The sequence below is a fragment of the Pseudonaja textilis genome, chromosome Z, assembly GCF_049901715.1.
Source record: "Pseudonaja textilis isolate UNSWEBS1 chromosome Z, rPseTex1.2, whole genome shotgun sequence".
NCBI lineage: Eukaryota > Metazoa > Chordata > Lepidosauria > Squamata > Elapidae > Pseudonaja > Pseudonaja textilis.
Genome location: NC_142008.1, coordinates 88,178,975 through 88,196,224, shown reverse-complemented (window position 1 = coordinate 88,196,224; position 17,250 = coordinate 88,178,975). Strand labels below are relative to the sequence as shown.

General features: G+C 37.3%; 2 protein-coding genes across 6 annotated transcripts in view; one reads left to right on the top strand and one right to left on the bottom strand.

Moving 5' to 3' along the window:
• Positions 1–11,596, top strand: part of FMNL1 (formin like 1) — a 91,516-nt gene extending 79,920 nt beyond the window's left edge. For 2 of the 3 annotated variants that reach the window (XM_087917469.1, XM_087917467.1), the window contains 9 exons: positions 193–427; positions 1,291–1,359; positions 2,428–2,508; positions 3,019–3,148; positions 3,368–3,531; positions 4,693–4,794; positions 6,154–6,252; positions 6,422–6,548; positions 9,034–11,596. In XM_087917469.1, coding sequence (XP_087773595.1) covers positions 193–427; positions 1,291–1,359; positions 2,428–2,508; positions 3,019–3,148; positions 3,368–3,531; positions 4,693–4,794; positions 6,154–6,252; positions 6,422–6,548; positions 9,034–9,137 — 1,111 coding nt within the window. In that variant the 3' untranslated portion in view covers positions 9,138–11,596. The remainder of the gene's footprint in view (positions 1–192; positions 428–1,290; positions 1,360–2,427; positions 2,509–3,018; positions 3,149–3,367; positions 3,532–4,692; positions 4,795–6,153; positions 6,253–6,421; positions 6,549–9,033) is intronic. The other variant, XM_087917468.1, reaches the window with a different exon arrangement.
• Positions 11,597–13,359: 1,763 nt separating this feature from the next.
• MAP3K14 (mitogen-activated protein kinase kinase kinase 14) overlaps positions 13,360–17,250 on the bottom strand; it is a 43,325-nt gene continuing 39,434 nt past the window's right edge. For 2 of the 3 annotated variants that reach the window (XM_026718272.2, XM_087917470.1), the window contains exon 16: positions 13,360–16,854. In XM_026718272.2, coding sequence (XP_026574057.1) covers positions 16,690–16,854 — 165 coding nt within the window. In that variant the 3' untranslated portion in view covers positions 13,360–16,689. The remainder of the gene's footprint in view (positions 16,855–17,250) is intronic. The other variant, XR_015740288.1, reaches the window with a different exon arrangement.

The following is a 17,250-nucleotide window of genomic DNA, read 5'->3' as shown; positions in this document are numbered from 1 at the left end:
TATTTCACCTGCCATTCAAAAGGGAAGATAGAATTGAACACATATGTGTATGCTCATGATGTCCACATCAGATATGCAAAATGGTTAATTTTGTGATGGGAAGCTATTTACTGTAATGACTGTCATTTAGAAAAACCCTTTAGGCATCTCCTACTTAACCAGTTACTTCTGGCCTACTTTATTCTTGTTTAGATATGATTTACAGACTCTCAATCTGGATTTTCTGGAGTTATTGATGCGCTTCATCCCAACGGAATATGAGATGACACTAATCCGCAAATATGAAAAAGAGCAACGTCCACTGGATGAGCTTTCAGATGAGGACCAATTCATGATCAAATTGAGCAAAATTCCCCGCCTAGCAGAACGCATGAACATCATGACATTCTTAGGCAGTTTTGCAGATACTGTACAACTCCTTCTGCCAGTAAGGAACAAAGCAGGCAACTGATAATAACCAAGAAGTAGTGTCAATCAATAATATATTGGTTTAATATTAGTTGGAAGAGTCTGAAAGCGGTTATAAAAGTATCTTGACTAATGATTCTTCTAAAATAGTATTTTTCTTCTTTTTCCGTCTTCTTATTTATTCCAGGTGGCAGAAAAAAAGGCATGATTTGCTGAATGGCTTAATAAAAGCAGCAGAATGTAAATTGCAACTTTGCATAGGAAGTAGATCTGGGCTAAATGTAGCGAAGCATTTTCAAGTATCCAATATTGTTGGGGGAGAGAGAGAGAACAACAAATCTGGCACATAAGACATCAAATAGCAGCAGGCAGCAAATCCTTTTTTCATTTTATTTTAATCTTTTACCAACTTGTGCTGATTGTGGAAGCAATTCTACTGTGGCTTTTTCAGGATTTGTCACTGAATTCCCAAGCCATGTTAAATTACCTCAGCAAAAAGGTTGCAATTATCTAAAAAGATCCAGGTTTACGCTGTGCATGATAAGCTAGGATTATTAAGTATTTTATCAGCATCTGGCAGTGCTAGCTAAAATGGTGTTTAAAAATTGTTTTTTTTTTTCCTGTTCTGATTGTATTCAAAATATTCCTTCCTAATTTCATGATTTTTTTAAAAAAAAATCAAAAGTGTTAAGAAATATTTGTGGAATAAAGTCACAAAACAGGAAAATATAAATTTTGGAAGTCTGATAACTGAGCTTAAATGTCCACATTTACACTTAGTTCCAATAAGTAATATCAGCTAAGGTAGGTAGGAAATTAGAGTCAAAAGTTGTCAAACCAAGTAGGAAATCTGATTATGTCATTCTCACATTTCATTTGCAGCAACTAAATTTTGTGATTGTTGCTTCAATGTCAGTCAAGTCATCTACCAAACTGCGTCAGATTTTAGAGGTGAGGTTCCTTAAAGATAAGGTCTCCACAATCATTTAAGTTGAAGGACATTTCTTCTTTGGTCTTGGGTAGTAGTTAAGTTGGCTCCCAGAATTTTGACAACTGAGTTGCACACTGTTGTCTACATATTCTTAAACATTAGAATAATTTTGTTTAATTGTTTTTACATATTTGTTAGATGTCTATACCACATTTTCCTCCAGGAAATCAGTGGCATGTATTGTATCTAATCCTGCCCCCTCCCCCGCCCCCCACACATATACAACAATCCCATTAAACTGAAAATTGGACTGTTTCAAAGTTATTTAGTATGCCACACTGGCATGAATGTTTAATAACATTAAGCAACAAAAGTCTACCTAGTTCACTTCTTTGTGAATTTGTGGTGTGGGTGTGGGTATGGATGGGGGAAGGATGGAGGGAGTGAGGGAGAAAGGAAGGAAGGAAGGAAAGGAAAGGAAAGGAAAGGAATGAAAGGAAGGAAGGAAGGAAAGGAAGGAAGGAAGGAAGGAAGGAAGGAAGGAAGGAAGGAAGGAAGGAAGGAAGGAAGGAAGGAAGGAAGGAAGGAAAGATTTATTCTTGTAGTTTGACAGAATCTGCTATGTGGGCCCTTTGATTTATTAACTTATTGGATTATGTGACACAACCAATTTATTGCCATAATAGAATTCTACTCTATTATGCATGTCTGGAAATATTATGCTATAAAGATATCAGAGCCATTGTAGACATTTATTTCCCAAGCCTAAAGGTGGAACTTGAGGTTTCACCCACTTTTTCCCAGGATAACTGGGAATCAAAGACATAATAAAATCAATATTATAATTATTATTATTAATAACCATTCATGTGCTTTTTCATGAATATATATATAGTCTTTCAAAGTCCGCATTGATGTCTCCATATCCACACACCCCCCTCCCGGTAGCTGGCCATTTATATGAAATAAAATAAAATGATATCCTTTTGTCTTCCACCCCCTATCTTGGCCTATCAATGCTTTTAGATTTAGCTAAGAGATTTCAGTCAAATATGACTCATTTTGATTGCTTGTCTGCCTCTCCATAGATTGTCCTGGCATTTGGGAATTATTTGAACAGCAGCAAACGGGGAGCAGCTTATGGATTCCGGTTGCAGAGTCTTGATGCGGTAGGTGGAGAGAAGGCACAGAACGTTAGGATCTGCTTCTAGAAGGAAAACATGGCCAAATAGTAGGGTGTGAACTTGATAGTTGGTTACGGCCACAAATCAGGAGCGAACTAAGGCTGACAGTAACGTGCAAGATACAGAGCTCCAATTATGCATCAGCCACAGGGGAAAAAACACACACACACAATACACGACCCAATATGTGTCCTTGAGCATTTCAAACCGATTTTCATAATAGCAGTAGGTTGTCCTTTCCAGTAATCTTTCCCAAGCTCCTAGCATTTCCTTACCTTGGATTCCCTGATGCTGTTCAGCTTATCAGGAATGGTAATACTGCACTCCAAGGACATGTCTTCACAATATCAGAGGTATGTTTATACAATACATCACCTAAACCTATGGGAATTAAGAAGAGGTTGGAAGAAATTTGCAGCAACAAAAAGGGCAGATGTTCAGTAATGGCTCGATATCTTAGTTTTTTCCCACACTAATTGCAATTTTTCTCTGTAGCTTCTGGACATGAAATCAACAGACCGGAAACAGACACTACTTCATTATATAGTGCGGGTGATCCAAGAAAAATATCCTGAATTCCTGAACTTTTCCAATGAGCTGCATTTTCTGGACAAAGCAGGGGCAGGTACGGAGTGGTAAATTATGGGCAAGAAAGTCACCTTCCTAATGGAAAATACAGTGGTGCTTTTTCTCTTGGCCTGTGAAAAATATAGGATGGCAACAGACACAAGAGCATCTGTCCTATAAAAATAATGAATTTAAAAGTGAAAGTAAGTGAGATGGAAGTAATCCAGACTGGCTGTTCTTGCTTCATGCTTTCTTTCTTTCCTTCCCACCTTTGTAGTGTCACTGGACAGTGTGCTTCAAGATGTGAGAAGCCTACAGCGGGGCATGGAGCTAGCACGCAAAGAATTCATGCGCCAAGATGACAATGTCATACTCAAGGATTTCCTAAAGACGAACACAGAAATGATGGAAAAGCTTCAGACAGACAGTAAAACTGCACAGGTAAGGAGAAAATAAGCAAAAAGTTGCAATATCTCTTTATTTAAAAGAGGTATTGCAGCAAATGTCTATAGGCTTGGAAGAGAGTTCATCCACATGTTGGGAAATCAGAACTGTATTTCTTTTTCCACAATCCATTTATGAATTCTCATACCATAAATCATGTTTTAAATGGATGTTGTATACTCTATTCACCCATAGATTTAAAAACCAAGCAATGTTGTGTCTGCCCTTTTTCAGTGCCTGGAGGCTATTAGGATAGGGAACAGCAGGATTCAGCAGAACCCAGGCATGATGCTGTGGGTGCAAGAGGATCCGATGGCTTTTCATCATTAATTTTCTGGATGGCTAGGAGGGCCTTTGTGCAACTTTGAGTTATGCACCAGTTGTGCCCTTACCTGGATCGTGAGACCCGGCGCACGGTCCATGGCCACTCATGCCCCAGTTATATCTTGGTTGGATTACTGCAGTGCATCCTACACTGGGCTACTCTTGAAGAGTATTCAAAAGCTGCACTCAGTGCAAAATGCAAAGATGCGCACAGTCCCTAAGGCTCCACTTATGACTGTGCAAGTTGCATTGGCTGCCAGTTTGCTTCCACACTCAATTCAAGATGTTGGTTGTTACCTTTAAAACCCTACATGGCATGGGTCCAGGGTATCTGAGGAGCTGTCTCTCCCTGCTCCATCACTTGTGCCAGTGGAAGACGCCTGCTACAGATCCTGTCTGAGAAGAAATTGAAGCAGGTGGGATCAAGAAGAACAGTCTTTTCCACTGTGGCCCTACCCTGTGAAACATTCTTTCATTGAAGGTGAGAACTGTCTCTTCCTTTTGGCCTTCTGGAACCTGGCTTCGCCGGCTGCCCTGGAGCCCCGAGGAGGCTGCTTACCACTGGAGATGGCTGGCAGGATAAGATCTTATCCCTGTCCTGTCCATCTCTTGGCTCTTGTAGGCATGGTTTTAGTGCAGTTTTCAATAATACTTTACTATTGTTTGTTTTAAACTTTTAGCTTTTTTTTTACTTGTTTCTATAATTTTAAGCCACCTAGAATCATCTTGTAGGTGAGATGGGAAGCATAGAAAGGTAATGATAGATGGTAAATAGATAGATAGTTAGATCTTATAAACCATGTGAGTCAGTTATTGTTTTTGCTTGCTCCATAGGAGGCATATGAGTCAACAGTGGAGTACTTTGGAGAGAATCCCAAGACTACTCCCCCAACGATGTTCTTCCCTATATTCGTGCGCTTTGTTAAAGCATACCAGGTAAAAAAAAAAAACCTGTTTACAGTATGTTGTAGTTTAATGTTGTAGGCTAATGACCCAAGGAGACTATTTGAGTTCATCTCTTGCCTGAATCATGGATTCTCCAAGTGGCTGTTCTCTTCTGTTTTTTTGTGTCACTTTTGCAATATGAAGATTATTGAAGTAGTTTCCTCTACTTAAGTTTTGTAAAGCTTGGTCAGAAGATGGATATAAGGAACCTTACTGGAATATACTAAATCAGTTTTTCTTTAACCTAAAACCTCATTTGTCACCTGGGCTGGGAGTTATGAAATGCACAATTCCATTATACCTGGAGGGTATCACATTGGAGAGGGCTGCACTAAATCAAGGTAAACCTGAGACAATAATCGTGGTGTAGAAATTAAATAATTATGAAAATTGTTCAGGTCTTAGATGATCTCTTCAGGGGGGGTGGTTGACAAGAGTCCACCAGTTCTCTTCCAAATTGTTTAGTTGACTACAATTATTATGCTATTTTCTATTATGGAAATTCTCTCATTTTCATCTCTCATTTTGAAATATCATTCTGTAGATGGCATTTGCTGCTAATTTCTATTGTTTTCATGACAATTATTACTGCAGGGATGCAAAACAACCTTGTGGTAAAGGATTATTGATGATGTTCACAGAAAATTACGTGAATGTAATTGTAGTTCATAAGCAAGAGTGTTACAATAGTTTCTTCCAATAATATCAGCTCATTCTTACATCTTCTAATATTACAAAAGAAACTATTAAAACTGTTTTTTTCTTTCACCTGACCTGTTCTTATATGTAAATTACTAGTGTATTTTTTAATTGTAGCTTTAGCTTGTTGGGATTGATTAATGCCACCCTTACAATTTTGATTTTTGTTTTTGTGGCTTTCATGCAATTAATACATATGCATTCTTATGTAGTGAACAGGGAGAAGAATTGCAATAATATTGATGTCCAAATGTGAGGGGATACTAAACCAGTTGGGAAAAATAGAGAATAATACTGTATTACTTTATTTGTGCTTCTAAGAAGTTGCAGTTTCTTGAAAACAGGAATTAGGGATAAGTCAATGTATGCTATGAACTTAAAAGTTCATTTCCATAGTACATGGGGTTATTTCAAGGAAAGAAAAGCAGAGCTTGCAAAGGAGAAATGGGTCATAATCTTTGTTGAAGGGAAAACATCTCATTGTATAATAAATCAGTGTTTCTCAACCAGGACGATTTTAAGATGTGTGAACTTCAGTGCCCAGAATCCTCACCAGCAAAGTTACTAAGGTTGAAAAACAATGGTCTAGTTGAGATATCCATGTTTGCTTAATGGGATTATTGTTTTTTTTCTCATTCCACTAATATAAAGAAAGCAGAGGAAGATATCAAAGTGTGGAAGAAGCAACAAGCAGCTGCCAAAGAAGAGGAGTCAGTTTCCCCTAGCAAAGAGGAACAGGCAGTATCTAAGGTATGGGTTAAGATTTTCTCATCCTTTCATTGTGTTCCAGAATCTACAGCATATCCTTCTCTATAAGTGGACATTTCCTATAGACCATTGTTGGCTGAGCTGGTTTTACAGACACCTTCAGTTTCATCATGAAACATGGGTAACCATAGCAACAATTTCTCTTCCTTAGCAATCTCCCAGCCATAAGACCAAGCGACAACAGATGGACCTCATAGCTGAGCTGAAGAAAAAGCAGATGGTGAAAGAGCCTCTCATTTATGAAGAAAAAGATGGTGCCATTGAAGACATTATTTCAGGTGAGAAGGGAAACTGGCAGCTTTATCAACAATTTCTGAAATATCTGCAGATCCTCCCTAGAGGCCCAAAGATGAAGTGAGAACTGCTCAGAATCTTATTGACTGGGGAAAGTGATCCTTTGTGATCTACAAATAATTTGTCCTGAATCACCGTTTCTCTTTAGATACCTGGTTCTAGGTGGTAAAGCAAATGAGGTGTAGCAATATTTCATTGCATAAGTACTGTTGAGGACGTTCCTGCACATCTCTGGGTAGCAAGAAGCTGGCATGTGATTTTTACTTCTTTGGGTCCCTGCCACTTTCTTTGAGAAGATATCATTATGTAGCACATTTCTAAGGTCCATTGAAGCTGCACACTTAATTTTCCTTATTGCGGATGTGAACTGTTATTTTTTCTTACAGTTTTATTCTGCCCAATCCACCTAAGGAATATGAAATAGATAATTATTGATAACAAGCCATGCCTTATCAGTGTTTCTTTTTTTGAGGGGGAGGGTAATATGCTCAAAGCACTATCAGAACATTAAACTATTTAAGCCCCATCAATAGAAATGGAAGATACAATCCAGGAAATTATGTACGGATGTACAAATAATATGTTTAGATTTAGATATAGAACTGGATTGATGAAGGCATATTTCCCTTCCAGCACTGAAAAATGCTACAGTATGCAGGAGATTGAAACTTTGTAGAAGAAAATAAGCAGTAGTACAGTGAAAATGGGAAACTCCTGAAGTCATAGGAAATTGAAATGTATGAGCAGAGCTTTGATCATGGAAAGTATCTTGTTTCTGGCTCAGCCTCCCTCTCTTCCCTTCAGCTCCTTGTGTCTTCCATGAAACTCCATGTAGCACTTTCAAAAACCCAGAAAGGCTGTGGAGGGGAAATAATAAGTATCTCTGCTTCTATAACCCTAATTCAGGCCCAAATTTGGATCCAAACCAGTCTGTTTAAATCTTCCCTGGCAAATTTTGTAGATTGGTAGAAGCTGACTATACATGGTCACATGATCTGGAGCTTTATGGGACTTTAAAGGATATTTCTGACACTAGCTGTTCATTTACTTTTGACTTTTTGACTTGCTTCCCTTTTACCCTTCTTTAGCCTTATCACTTCTTTTGGAAGTCGTCTTCATTTGCTTTTACTAACCCCTGCAAGATACCACAGTTGATTTAGAGATATACCTGTATCTTTCTCTGACCTGGATTCTCAACGAATTGCACCCATCTCACAAACAGGGAATTGGGGGATTGTGTCATGCCTCAGCATCTAACCCATGGTGCTAATTTCAGAAACTAAGCTCAGCCTTAGCTGGTTTGTTTGTTATTTATTTGGTTTATATTCCACCTTGTTCAGGAACTCAGGATGGTATCGTAATGCTCCTGCCTCCTACTTTTCTCCACAGCAACAATCTATTAGTATTGGATGGGGAGCACCTGGTAACATGAGGTTGTTGCTAAACTGAGAAACTTGGAAGGGTGGAAATAATTAAGTAATTGCTTAGATATTATTACTAAGGAAACTGCACAGACTCCGCCAATAGCTCAGTCAAGGGCATCTTGACCTTGAATCTGACATGGGGGGTTGTGGATTGGATGGCTCTGGGGAGTCTCTAAGGGAGAGCAAGGAGCCATTCCCTTAATAACTTTTATAACAAGTACAGTAATGCAGCTGTACTATCAAGGTATATTTCTTTGAACAGCCCATTCTTTCACTTGCCTACTGCTTTTCCTTTCTCTTTTCCTTTCTTTGTTTCCTTCCTTCCCTGAACTGTCCTTTTTTAGCTTTGAAAACTATCCCTTTTACTGCTCGGACGGGGAAACGCTCATCTCGCCTCTTCTGTGATGCCAGCTTCAATGAAGAAAGCCCACTGTAGCTTGTGGCTTTAGGTAACATTGGTCAGCAGCAGAACATTATTTGGGGGAAGGAACGAGGCAGTTAGCAACTAGCATGGCAGGTTAACTCTTTCCAACAGCAAGAAAATTTCTCTGAATGTATTTGGAGCTCTTATCCCCATTGAGTCTGGCAAAGTGGACCACAAGACCCTCTTTTTATCCTCAAATTCCCATCCGACAAGAAAATTACACTTGCTAGATGAGCATCATGACTGGATATTTAATCTTGTCTCCCCCATTATATCCATTTTGCTTATATGTAAATACATAGCTATATATTTCCCAAGTAAAGAGCAAAGAACAAGTACGGTACTTTTATGATGCATGCTTATTTTTTAACATGTAGTTGAATTTTATTGTCTGATGCAAAGATTTAGTGTTCTTGGCAACTGCCAAGTTTTAGATACTCTTAATGAAAGTCTCAAGACTGGAATCCCCCCAAATTTTCAAACATACTGAATACTGAGAAGCAGGTAAAATAATTTCTTCCCTATGTATTAAAATGTTCTATATTATTATTATTTTTTGGTTGGGTAAAGAATATGTACCTTCAAAAAATCATAATTGAGTTTTGTTTTCTTTTGTGGCAGGTCTGCGTATCCAGCCATACCGGCGGGGGGACACTGGTCGGCAGAGTGGCAAAAAACGAACCACTGGGCAGACCCTCCAGGCGACCTCCGAGATCTCACTGTGATAGCTTTGAATGAGAACAAGTTAATAAGTTTTCTTGGTTTGCTGGGTGAAGCATGAACTCAGACCAAGAGGCCTGGACCAAAGACTTTTCAGGCCAGGATGACTGTTCCCTCCCCTTCCCCACATACACACTTACTTATAACCTTTGCACATGTAAGTCCTGCTGGCTACATTATCCACTGGATCAACAATATTGCTTCATCTAATAAGCAACAATCATCTTGGCCACGTTTGACTGACCTACCATGGCAGCAGTGGGGCAGGATGGGAAGGCTCAAGTCTCTAATACAGAGACAGTCAATGGTGCTAGAAACCTCCATCAACAAGCAACATCTTCCACCTCCAAAAACCTTTGTGGCTGCTGCTGCCTCTAAAGAAGAAAGCAATTTGATCCAGATCCTTTCCCCCTTCTTTCTTTTCTATCCAGCCCTTTCTGGTTTCTTTATCTAGGCCATTCATTGAATTTTAGTTTTTCAATTCCTCTTCTATCTGAGAGACAAGGTGGGAGAGGATTGTCTTGTTTTATTTCAAGCATCACAAAAATTATGTTTGTCTAAGTACTGATGTGCTTGTAGGCTGATTACTTCCTGGGAAAGTGTAACCTCAGGATCAATTAAGCCATTATAATATAGCAAAAGAGTCTAATTAATTAGTAAATCCAAGTTGTTTCTGAGTGGAGCAAACACTCAGTATACAATAGCACCCTGTTCCAGCATTTTTTAATTTTTTGCAAAGGTGCTACATTAATTTTCATCACTTTAGAATCAAAACCATATTCAACGTTTCAGTTTTCTCATATGGAATGAGTTGGCTTCAGTGGCCTGTAGCCTTTTCTTTCACACAATTTTCTGTTCTGGCCACCTACAGTCCTTCCTTAGAATTATGAATATTAAGGCAAGTTCTTAAGAGTTGTTAAAGGAGAAATGAGAAAAGAACAGGAATCATAGGGTTTTTTTGTCCAGTTTATACATTTCCATACTGTCCCGGTCTGCCCCTTATTGCGACCCCTACTTCACATTCAACTACATGTCAACTGTAACTGCATGATCACAGTTGCATCCAATGTAATTAGAAACCCATTGAAACAACGATGCTCTTCTCCCTCTCTAACAAATAGTTTCCCATGATTATATACCCTTCTAGAATGTTTAATGAATTCAGCATCTTTTTCTAGCACAACAATCAGTCTAGGGAGTTAATCTGGTCAGTTGAACAGCATCTCAGGATTTAGCAAAAGTTTGGCACTTTCAAAAACTACTCATTCTGAGTGTTGATGACAATCACACTGGTTATGGGAATTGCTGTTCTTTTCCTTGCCACATGGTATCATTCTTCTGTGGGCTGAATAATTTTTTCTTCCAGGTTGCTAGCAGTATATATTACATATTACATATATTATCTCCCCACCTCCAATCTTCAGATGTATACTCTTAAGAGCTTTACTACAAGAGACAAAAAATACAGAGTGGAAGTGACAGTAATTAGATAACTCAGGAGATCTTTAATAAAGATTTAATACATCATTGCAATCCATAGTTCTAATTCTATACTGAGATTTATAACTGTTAGTTCATCTGAAGGATACCACATCCTAATCCAAATGCACGTTTCCCCACTTGCTGGATGTCTGGAGAATGGGGTTAACCCATGAAAAATGCTGTTTTTTTTCTTTTTTTCCTTTTTTGTAGTTCCACTGCACAGGCGACAATACATCTTACTCCCAAATCAAGCCAGATTTTTATGGACCCTAGATTTCCCTTCATTTGCAGAGGGAGGACAAATTATAGCTTCTAAAGTATGTAGAGGGGAAGAACAACTTGTTCATGACCCTCTTTTTGGGTGGGTGGCTATGCAGGAGGCATGGGTTAATACCATCATTTTGTATAATCTGTCTCCATCTGGAGCACTTTATGCCTGCAGGGACACTTATGCAAAGTTGCACTTTTGCTTTCCCTCTCAAACTCCGGCATGCAAGCTTCACAGCAATAACTGCCTATTTCAGGAGAGATTAGATATGCATGGACAAATTTGTTCAGTCTCAACTTGGATGAAACAAAATCCTCAACCGCCTTTAGCAATACTATGGCCAGGTTCCTACTGTCCATCCCAAACTTGCTGTAGATTAGATATGCTTAGAAGCCCAGTTTTAGGCTACTACTGCTTTCCCCATAATTTAAGAAAAACTAAAATTATTGCAGCAAATGCTCAGAATAGCACAATTCTTTATGCCATGTCTGGGAGCAAGGGGAACGGTTTGAGGAGGGGTGGTTAATAAAACAATTGAATGTGGAACTTAATTGTTTTCTTAAAATGCCTTGAATCCTGTAGATGAGCCGCAATGCTCTTACATGACTTGTTACTTTGTATACATTATTTTTATATATGGTGTGTGAATTGCATTTAATCCAAAGCAAGTTAACAAAATGAGAGAATATAATACATGTATTATAACAATGAAAATCATGTTTTTAGTGTGTGGGAACTGCGCTCAAATTCTTAAGAACGAAATATTCAAAATTGCACTTGCAAAAAGTCTGTCAAAGAGGAACCAATACATTTACAATAATATCAAGGTGTCCACAGATACATCCTACGATCATAAACTCACGGCAGCTCAGAACTCCGTTCAAGATGTAGGAAAAGCAAAAGTGCTTAGAGACACAACCTTGGTACACTTAAAACTTACTTGCCCTACAAGTAATCACCTTTCTTTCTGGTTCGTAAATAATGGCTCTTCATAACCACAGAAGTCGTCTCAAGCTTCCTACCCTCCAAATGAGAAAAAAAAAAACCTATCAAAGTGAACAGTATAGCAAGTATCTATTTTACCACTAACTGCAAAAACTGGCGCCTCGTGTAGTTTGCCTTTAGGAATGTGTTTTCAACTTCCCAGTTCAGCCAAGGAAATAGAAATATTTTTGTATTGCAAGCATATCTGATAGTTATTAATCCATGATAGATTTAGAATAATTTCCCTCCGAACACTACATGTTGAATAGATAAATTTATTTGATTGCTTTCAGAAATCAAATATTTGAGAGATTAATCTTTGCTGTGATGTTACACCTTTGCTTATATAACTAGTAGACTCTAGTCTCAGACTCCTCTACTATTGTGATTAAAATCTGTACAGTACTTAAATTTTAAGGTTGGGTTTCTACCACATTAATCCAAAATTCTTTGAATGTATATGAACATCCCAACATTTTATTTGATTTATAAACCCATGTTTGTCCAAGATTTAAGGTGACTTTCATGGGATCTCCATTTTATCACCACCACCACCCTGGGCTGGGCTGACAACAAATGGCTGACTTAAAGATACCACTTAAGTATCCGTAGCAAGTATTCAAGTGTCCATAGATGAACTTGGAACTTTAATCTGTTTAAGACCAATCATTCACACAATAATTTAAAGCCCTTCCTGTTACTGCATCATAGGATTTGAATCAGATTGAAGTTTACAATTTTCAATGATCCAAAATGGTGACTATTTGGGTTTTACAAAATTCAGTCTTGCACTTTACGACAGGACCAAGTTACTAAGCTTCAATAATTGTTTTGGATCCAGACAACATAATAGAACCTCGAACTGGATAAAATGCAACACGCAAGGGAATTAAGAAATGCCAGCATTTTATGAGTTGAGATTTTCAGTTGCGGGTAAGATAAGGGTAAAGATTTCTAGTATTGCTTTGGCAAAAGAAAGGCTTACTTCTCAAACTCATTTCACAAAGCCAAATCTTGCAGCTGCCCTCCTGATAATGTCTATTCCCCAGCTTTCCCCATTAACTGGCAAACATTTTATTCTCAGATTTTTATTCCCGAATTATAAATCAATTTTAAGCGGTATGAATTACAATTTAAGATGTGAAGAATGAAACCTTTCTTCAAAAAGATAAAACATGTTGGGTATTAATATTTTTAATGAAGTAATCCCTACTGTAAAGGACAGCAGACAGCCTTGACATCAGTGTAAGTCAGTTTGTAGTCTTCCCACAGAAATCACTGTGGGAGACAGTATGCTGGCTTTGGTTATGTGATGAGACTGTCACATCTGCACCAAAACCACAGAAGTTGTATGTATCTGTTGTAAATCTGTAAACTGCATTTGGTCATTACTGAGTAACCATAAGGTTTTTAAATATTCACCCACCCTAAGCCAAAGAAAAAAGAAGAGAAATAGTAGAAAAATATCTAGCCAAATAGACACCACCAAAATATAAGTTAAAGGCACTGTGATTTAATTTCCTTGATTGAAAAAGGTACATTTACCCTTCTTAGGGTTACAACTTCATTGACAGTTAAAAATAACATTGTCAGTCTTAATTTTCACAGAATTACAGACAATATATATTGTGCTTATATGACATGATTATCCACAATTAATAACATTTACTTTTCTGGACTGAAACAGCACACTGAACCATAAACTAATACAGAACCTTCAGAACGCACTAGATTAAATATTGCTGGTAAGTTTGTGGTTCAGTGCATCACATGAACATAATCAGTGATTTTCTTTTAAAATCTATCTGTATGGTCTTACTTTCCGCTCCCTCCCCAATTAAAAAAATTTTTTAGTTGAAAACAACAAAATGAAAACTCTTAATTGAAGTATTAAGAACACAGTCTGAAAGGATCTTTAGGCCACTCTGGTTACTACCCTGGTTTTGGCAAAAGCAATTCTAATCTAAAGAGCATTTTCAAATGATTCTTTCATTCTATTCATTTTAAAAAGCTTTGTGGCATTTCTGAAGCTGGACTGGAGGGAACAGTAAATAATAGGCTGTAAGGCTGAAGCTTTTTAGTGTTCTATCTCTTAGCTTTTTCAAAACCAATATAACATTGAAAAAATAGACAAACTTCTAAGCTCATTTTTGCAAGCAAATTAGTTATTTAACAGTTTGAACGCTGGAAGCAAGAAAATTAATAAATTCTCCACACAGAAAGCTCACACAGAAAGCTAATATTTTAGCCTAATTCTCTAGAGTTTAAAAAAATGGCTTGGTTCATATAGTGCTCCTAAACACTATGACAAAATTATTTTAATCATTTGTTCAATATGTCATTGTGGTTTGACTTGATGCTACACTAAGTTGATTTATATATCGTAGTAAAAAAAGAACATACACATGCAATGATAGTGAGCTCATATGATCTATGAGCTCACTATCATTACATTATCACAATGCAAATCTGATAAAATAACTTTCTTTACACCAAAAAACAAAACAAATGAGAAAGTATGCATAATGTATATGAATGAAGAAAAAAATATTGTGCTTTTCTGTACATTAATTTAGATCCTTATTTCTTGATTTGGGATCTGCTACTTCCTTTGCAGGAATCAGTATGTTGCCAAGTAGATTAATGTTTTAAGAACTGGAGAAGAAAGACCCTTGAATTACAGCCACAGATACCTAAGACATCAAGATAAACTTTCAGATTTTTCTAAATGTGATGGTAGTTTATTCCCCTAATGCACATAGATACTTCCTATTGCTACATTTTTTTCTTTTGATTGGATCATAAGTCAGTTATTCTTGCAAAGAGTCAAGTGCTTGGAAGAGTGAAGATTTCCACAGGTGATGTTCCTAAAAACATTTATTAGTAACTAGGAGCTGTTTCCTTTCCACAAACAGAATGGATAAGCTGCCCAGCTGAACAATCTATAAAGGGCAATGTGTACTTCTTTTCTAAAAAAAAATGAATAGAATTTAATTTTGCACAGGGACAGCAACAGTTATATGAACTTCAGACAACTGAAATTACATACAATCATAAACACTCAGTGGCCTATTTCAGCTTTCTGTTTTACCAGCTGGGAAGGCATTGCCTCCTAGAGCAAAACTGCGATCAAATTAGCAGGATATCCAAGCAAGATTTCAAATGCAGCAGTACAGCTTCTAATAGACCAGACTACAAAAACCTCTTGTCAATTAAAAAACAACTGATTATTAAGGCACAAATTCAAGCTTCTAGAAAATAATCTACATTTAGAATTACAGTAGATTTAGAAGCCAGTGAAAGTAGCGACAAATTTTATTATCCAATAGTGAAGCCAAGTCAGAAATGAAGATGTTTAATTCTGATGTGAAACAAGACTTTTACAAGAAGAGAGATTGTAGTTTACAGTTGCTATATGGCCAAATTTTTGTAATTTACACATTCACTCCAGCTGCCTAGGAATTAAATTTTAAAGGATGGCTTAAAAAAGATGCTGCCCTCCAGAATGGCCGGTTGTCTTGTAAAGAAGTATGCATGTTTGGGAGAGGAAGTAGCAAATTTTGAAAATGTAGTCAGAATTTAGGCAACTAAATTCAGGCTGGTCTTCGGCCCTCAAATACAAATGTTATTTTCTTTGAGAATGAGGGATGACAATCAGGCACATTTTTAAACCCTCCCCCCCTTTTGTTAATTTATCTTTTCTAGATAATTTCTAAGTTCAACCCAAAACAATTATGGGTGAACACACTCCAGATGTAGCTCAGAACATACCAGATGAGGTTTTGTGAATGAGATATCTTTGTACCTATCAAAAGAGAAGAGGATGGCCATATACCATCTATTTTATTCCTCTTACACCCCTAGTTATTCATTTACATGACCAGAGTTCTTCACACAAAACCTACCAAAGGGTAATAAAATCAATCTGGTCAACTAAAAACAAGACTATAAGGACTTGCCTAAACTATCTCAAGTTTAGAGTTTTGCTTCAAACTTTCCTTGGCATAGATGAAATCTCTCTTGAAAAGTATGATATGTTTAATCTTAAAAAACTACTTGTACTCAGACTGGTAGTTAAAAGTTCTCTTGATAAGCATGTAATTTTAACTCTAAAACAGATGTGTCCAACCTTTTTGCTTGCCTCTGCCGCACTGAATGGAAAAGAATGGTCTTGGATCGCATGTTAAATATACAATATAGTTAATGTATCTAAACAACAAAATTCATTAAATAGGTAGATAGATTACAATCTTGTGAGGCCACAGTACCAGCTATCCAGGGCTACATGTGATCCATGGGCTGTGAATTGAACATGCCTGCTGTAAATTGTACAGAAAGAAAATGAAATAATATATAGTAAAAGAGTTTCTGTATGAATGATGAAGTTACTGCTTCTGCAGAGATATATTGATTATGTACTCATTACACACTAGCTATTATATCTGGAGGTCATACATTCCTCCAAGGAATTCAAAAGCAGTATTCAGTGCTCAGACTGAAAAAAGCCACGTTAAAAGATGATGCAAATCTAAGCACTATTGGGATAGTCCTTGATAGTGGGATTAAGGAAGGATTTATCTGCCTAAACCACAGCAACTTACGTTTCAAGCTACTGAGGTTGATTTTGTTAAATGCAGCCCAACCATTCAACTCTGCGTAGAAGTTTATCCCACAACATCTTCCATAGGCACTGGATGTGACAAAGAAGCAGATAAGGAACCTGTAATCACCTTTGGCAATCAGCTGTCACCAACGAATTCCTGCACTCATTTTTCTGCAGAGTCACATTTGTTTCAATATAAGATGTGAGGAGGAAAAAGACATTAAAGCCGCTTCTCTAACTGACCATATTTGATCCTCCACTTCCAGCCAGAACTGCAGTCAGGAGCCAAAGTGCACTGAAGTTCAATGCCTGAATCAGGGATCACCATATCACAATGAACAGGATCACCTTCTTTTGTGAAGAAGCTGAATGCAGGGGCTGGTATCTAAGAATACAAAATAAAATTTAAAAAAACAGGTAAACTAAACCCATTCTACTATAGGTATGTACTGGCAATCCTAATTAATGCCTGTATAAATCTTCAAATCACCTGTGAACCAATCAGATCCTGTTTTGTGACCCCCTAGACTATTACAAATCTTGGCCCAGGATGGATTTAAGGATGTAATAAATCAGGTACTATGTTTAAATATAGTAGTAAATGATAAAATAGAAAAAAATATGAATAAATTGGCATTTTAAATCAGAGGCATCCTGCCTCTCCCCAAACTAGACTTAATTTCCCCAATTGGGGCAGAGCTATGGCATCCCAAATCCTCAGATTGGACTGGAAACTAGTCCCATCTACTTCAACAATTTCTAAGAGTTAAAAATTATTACT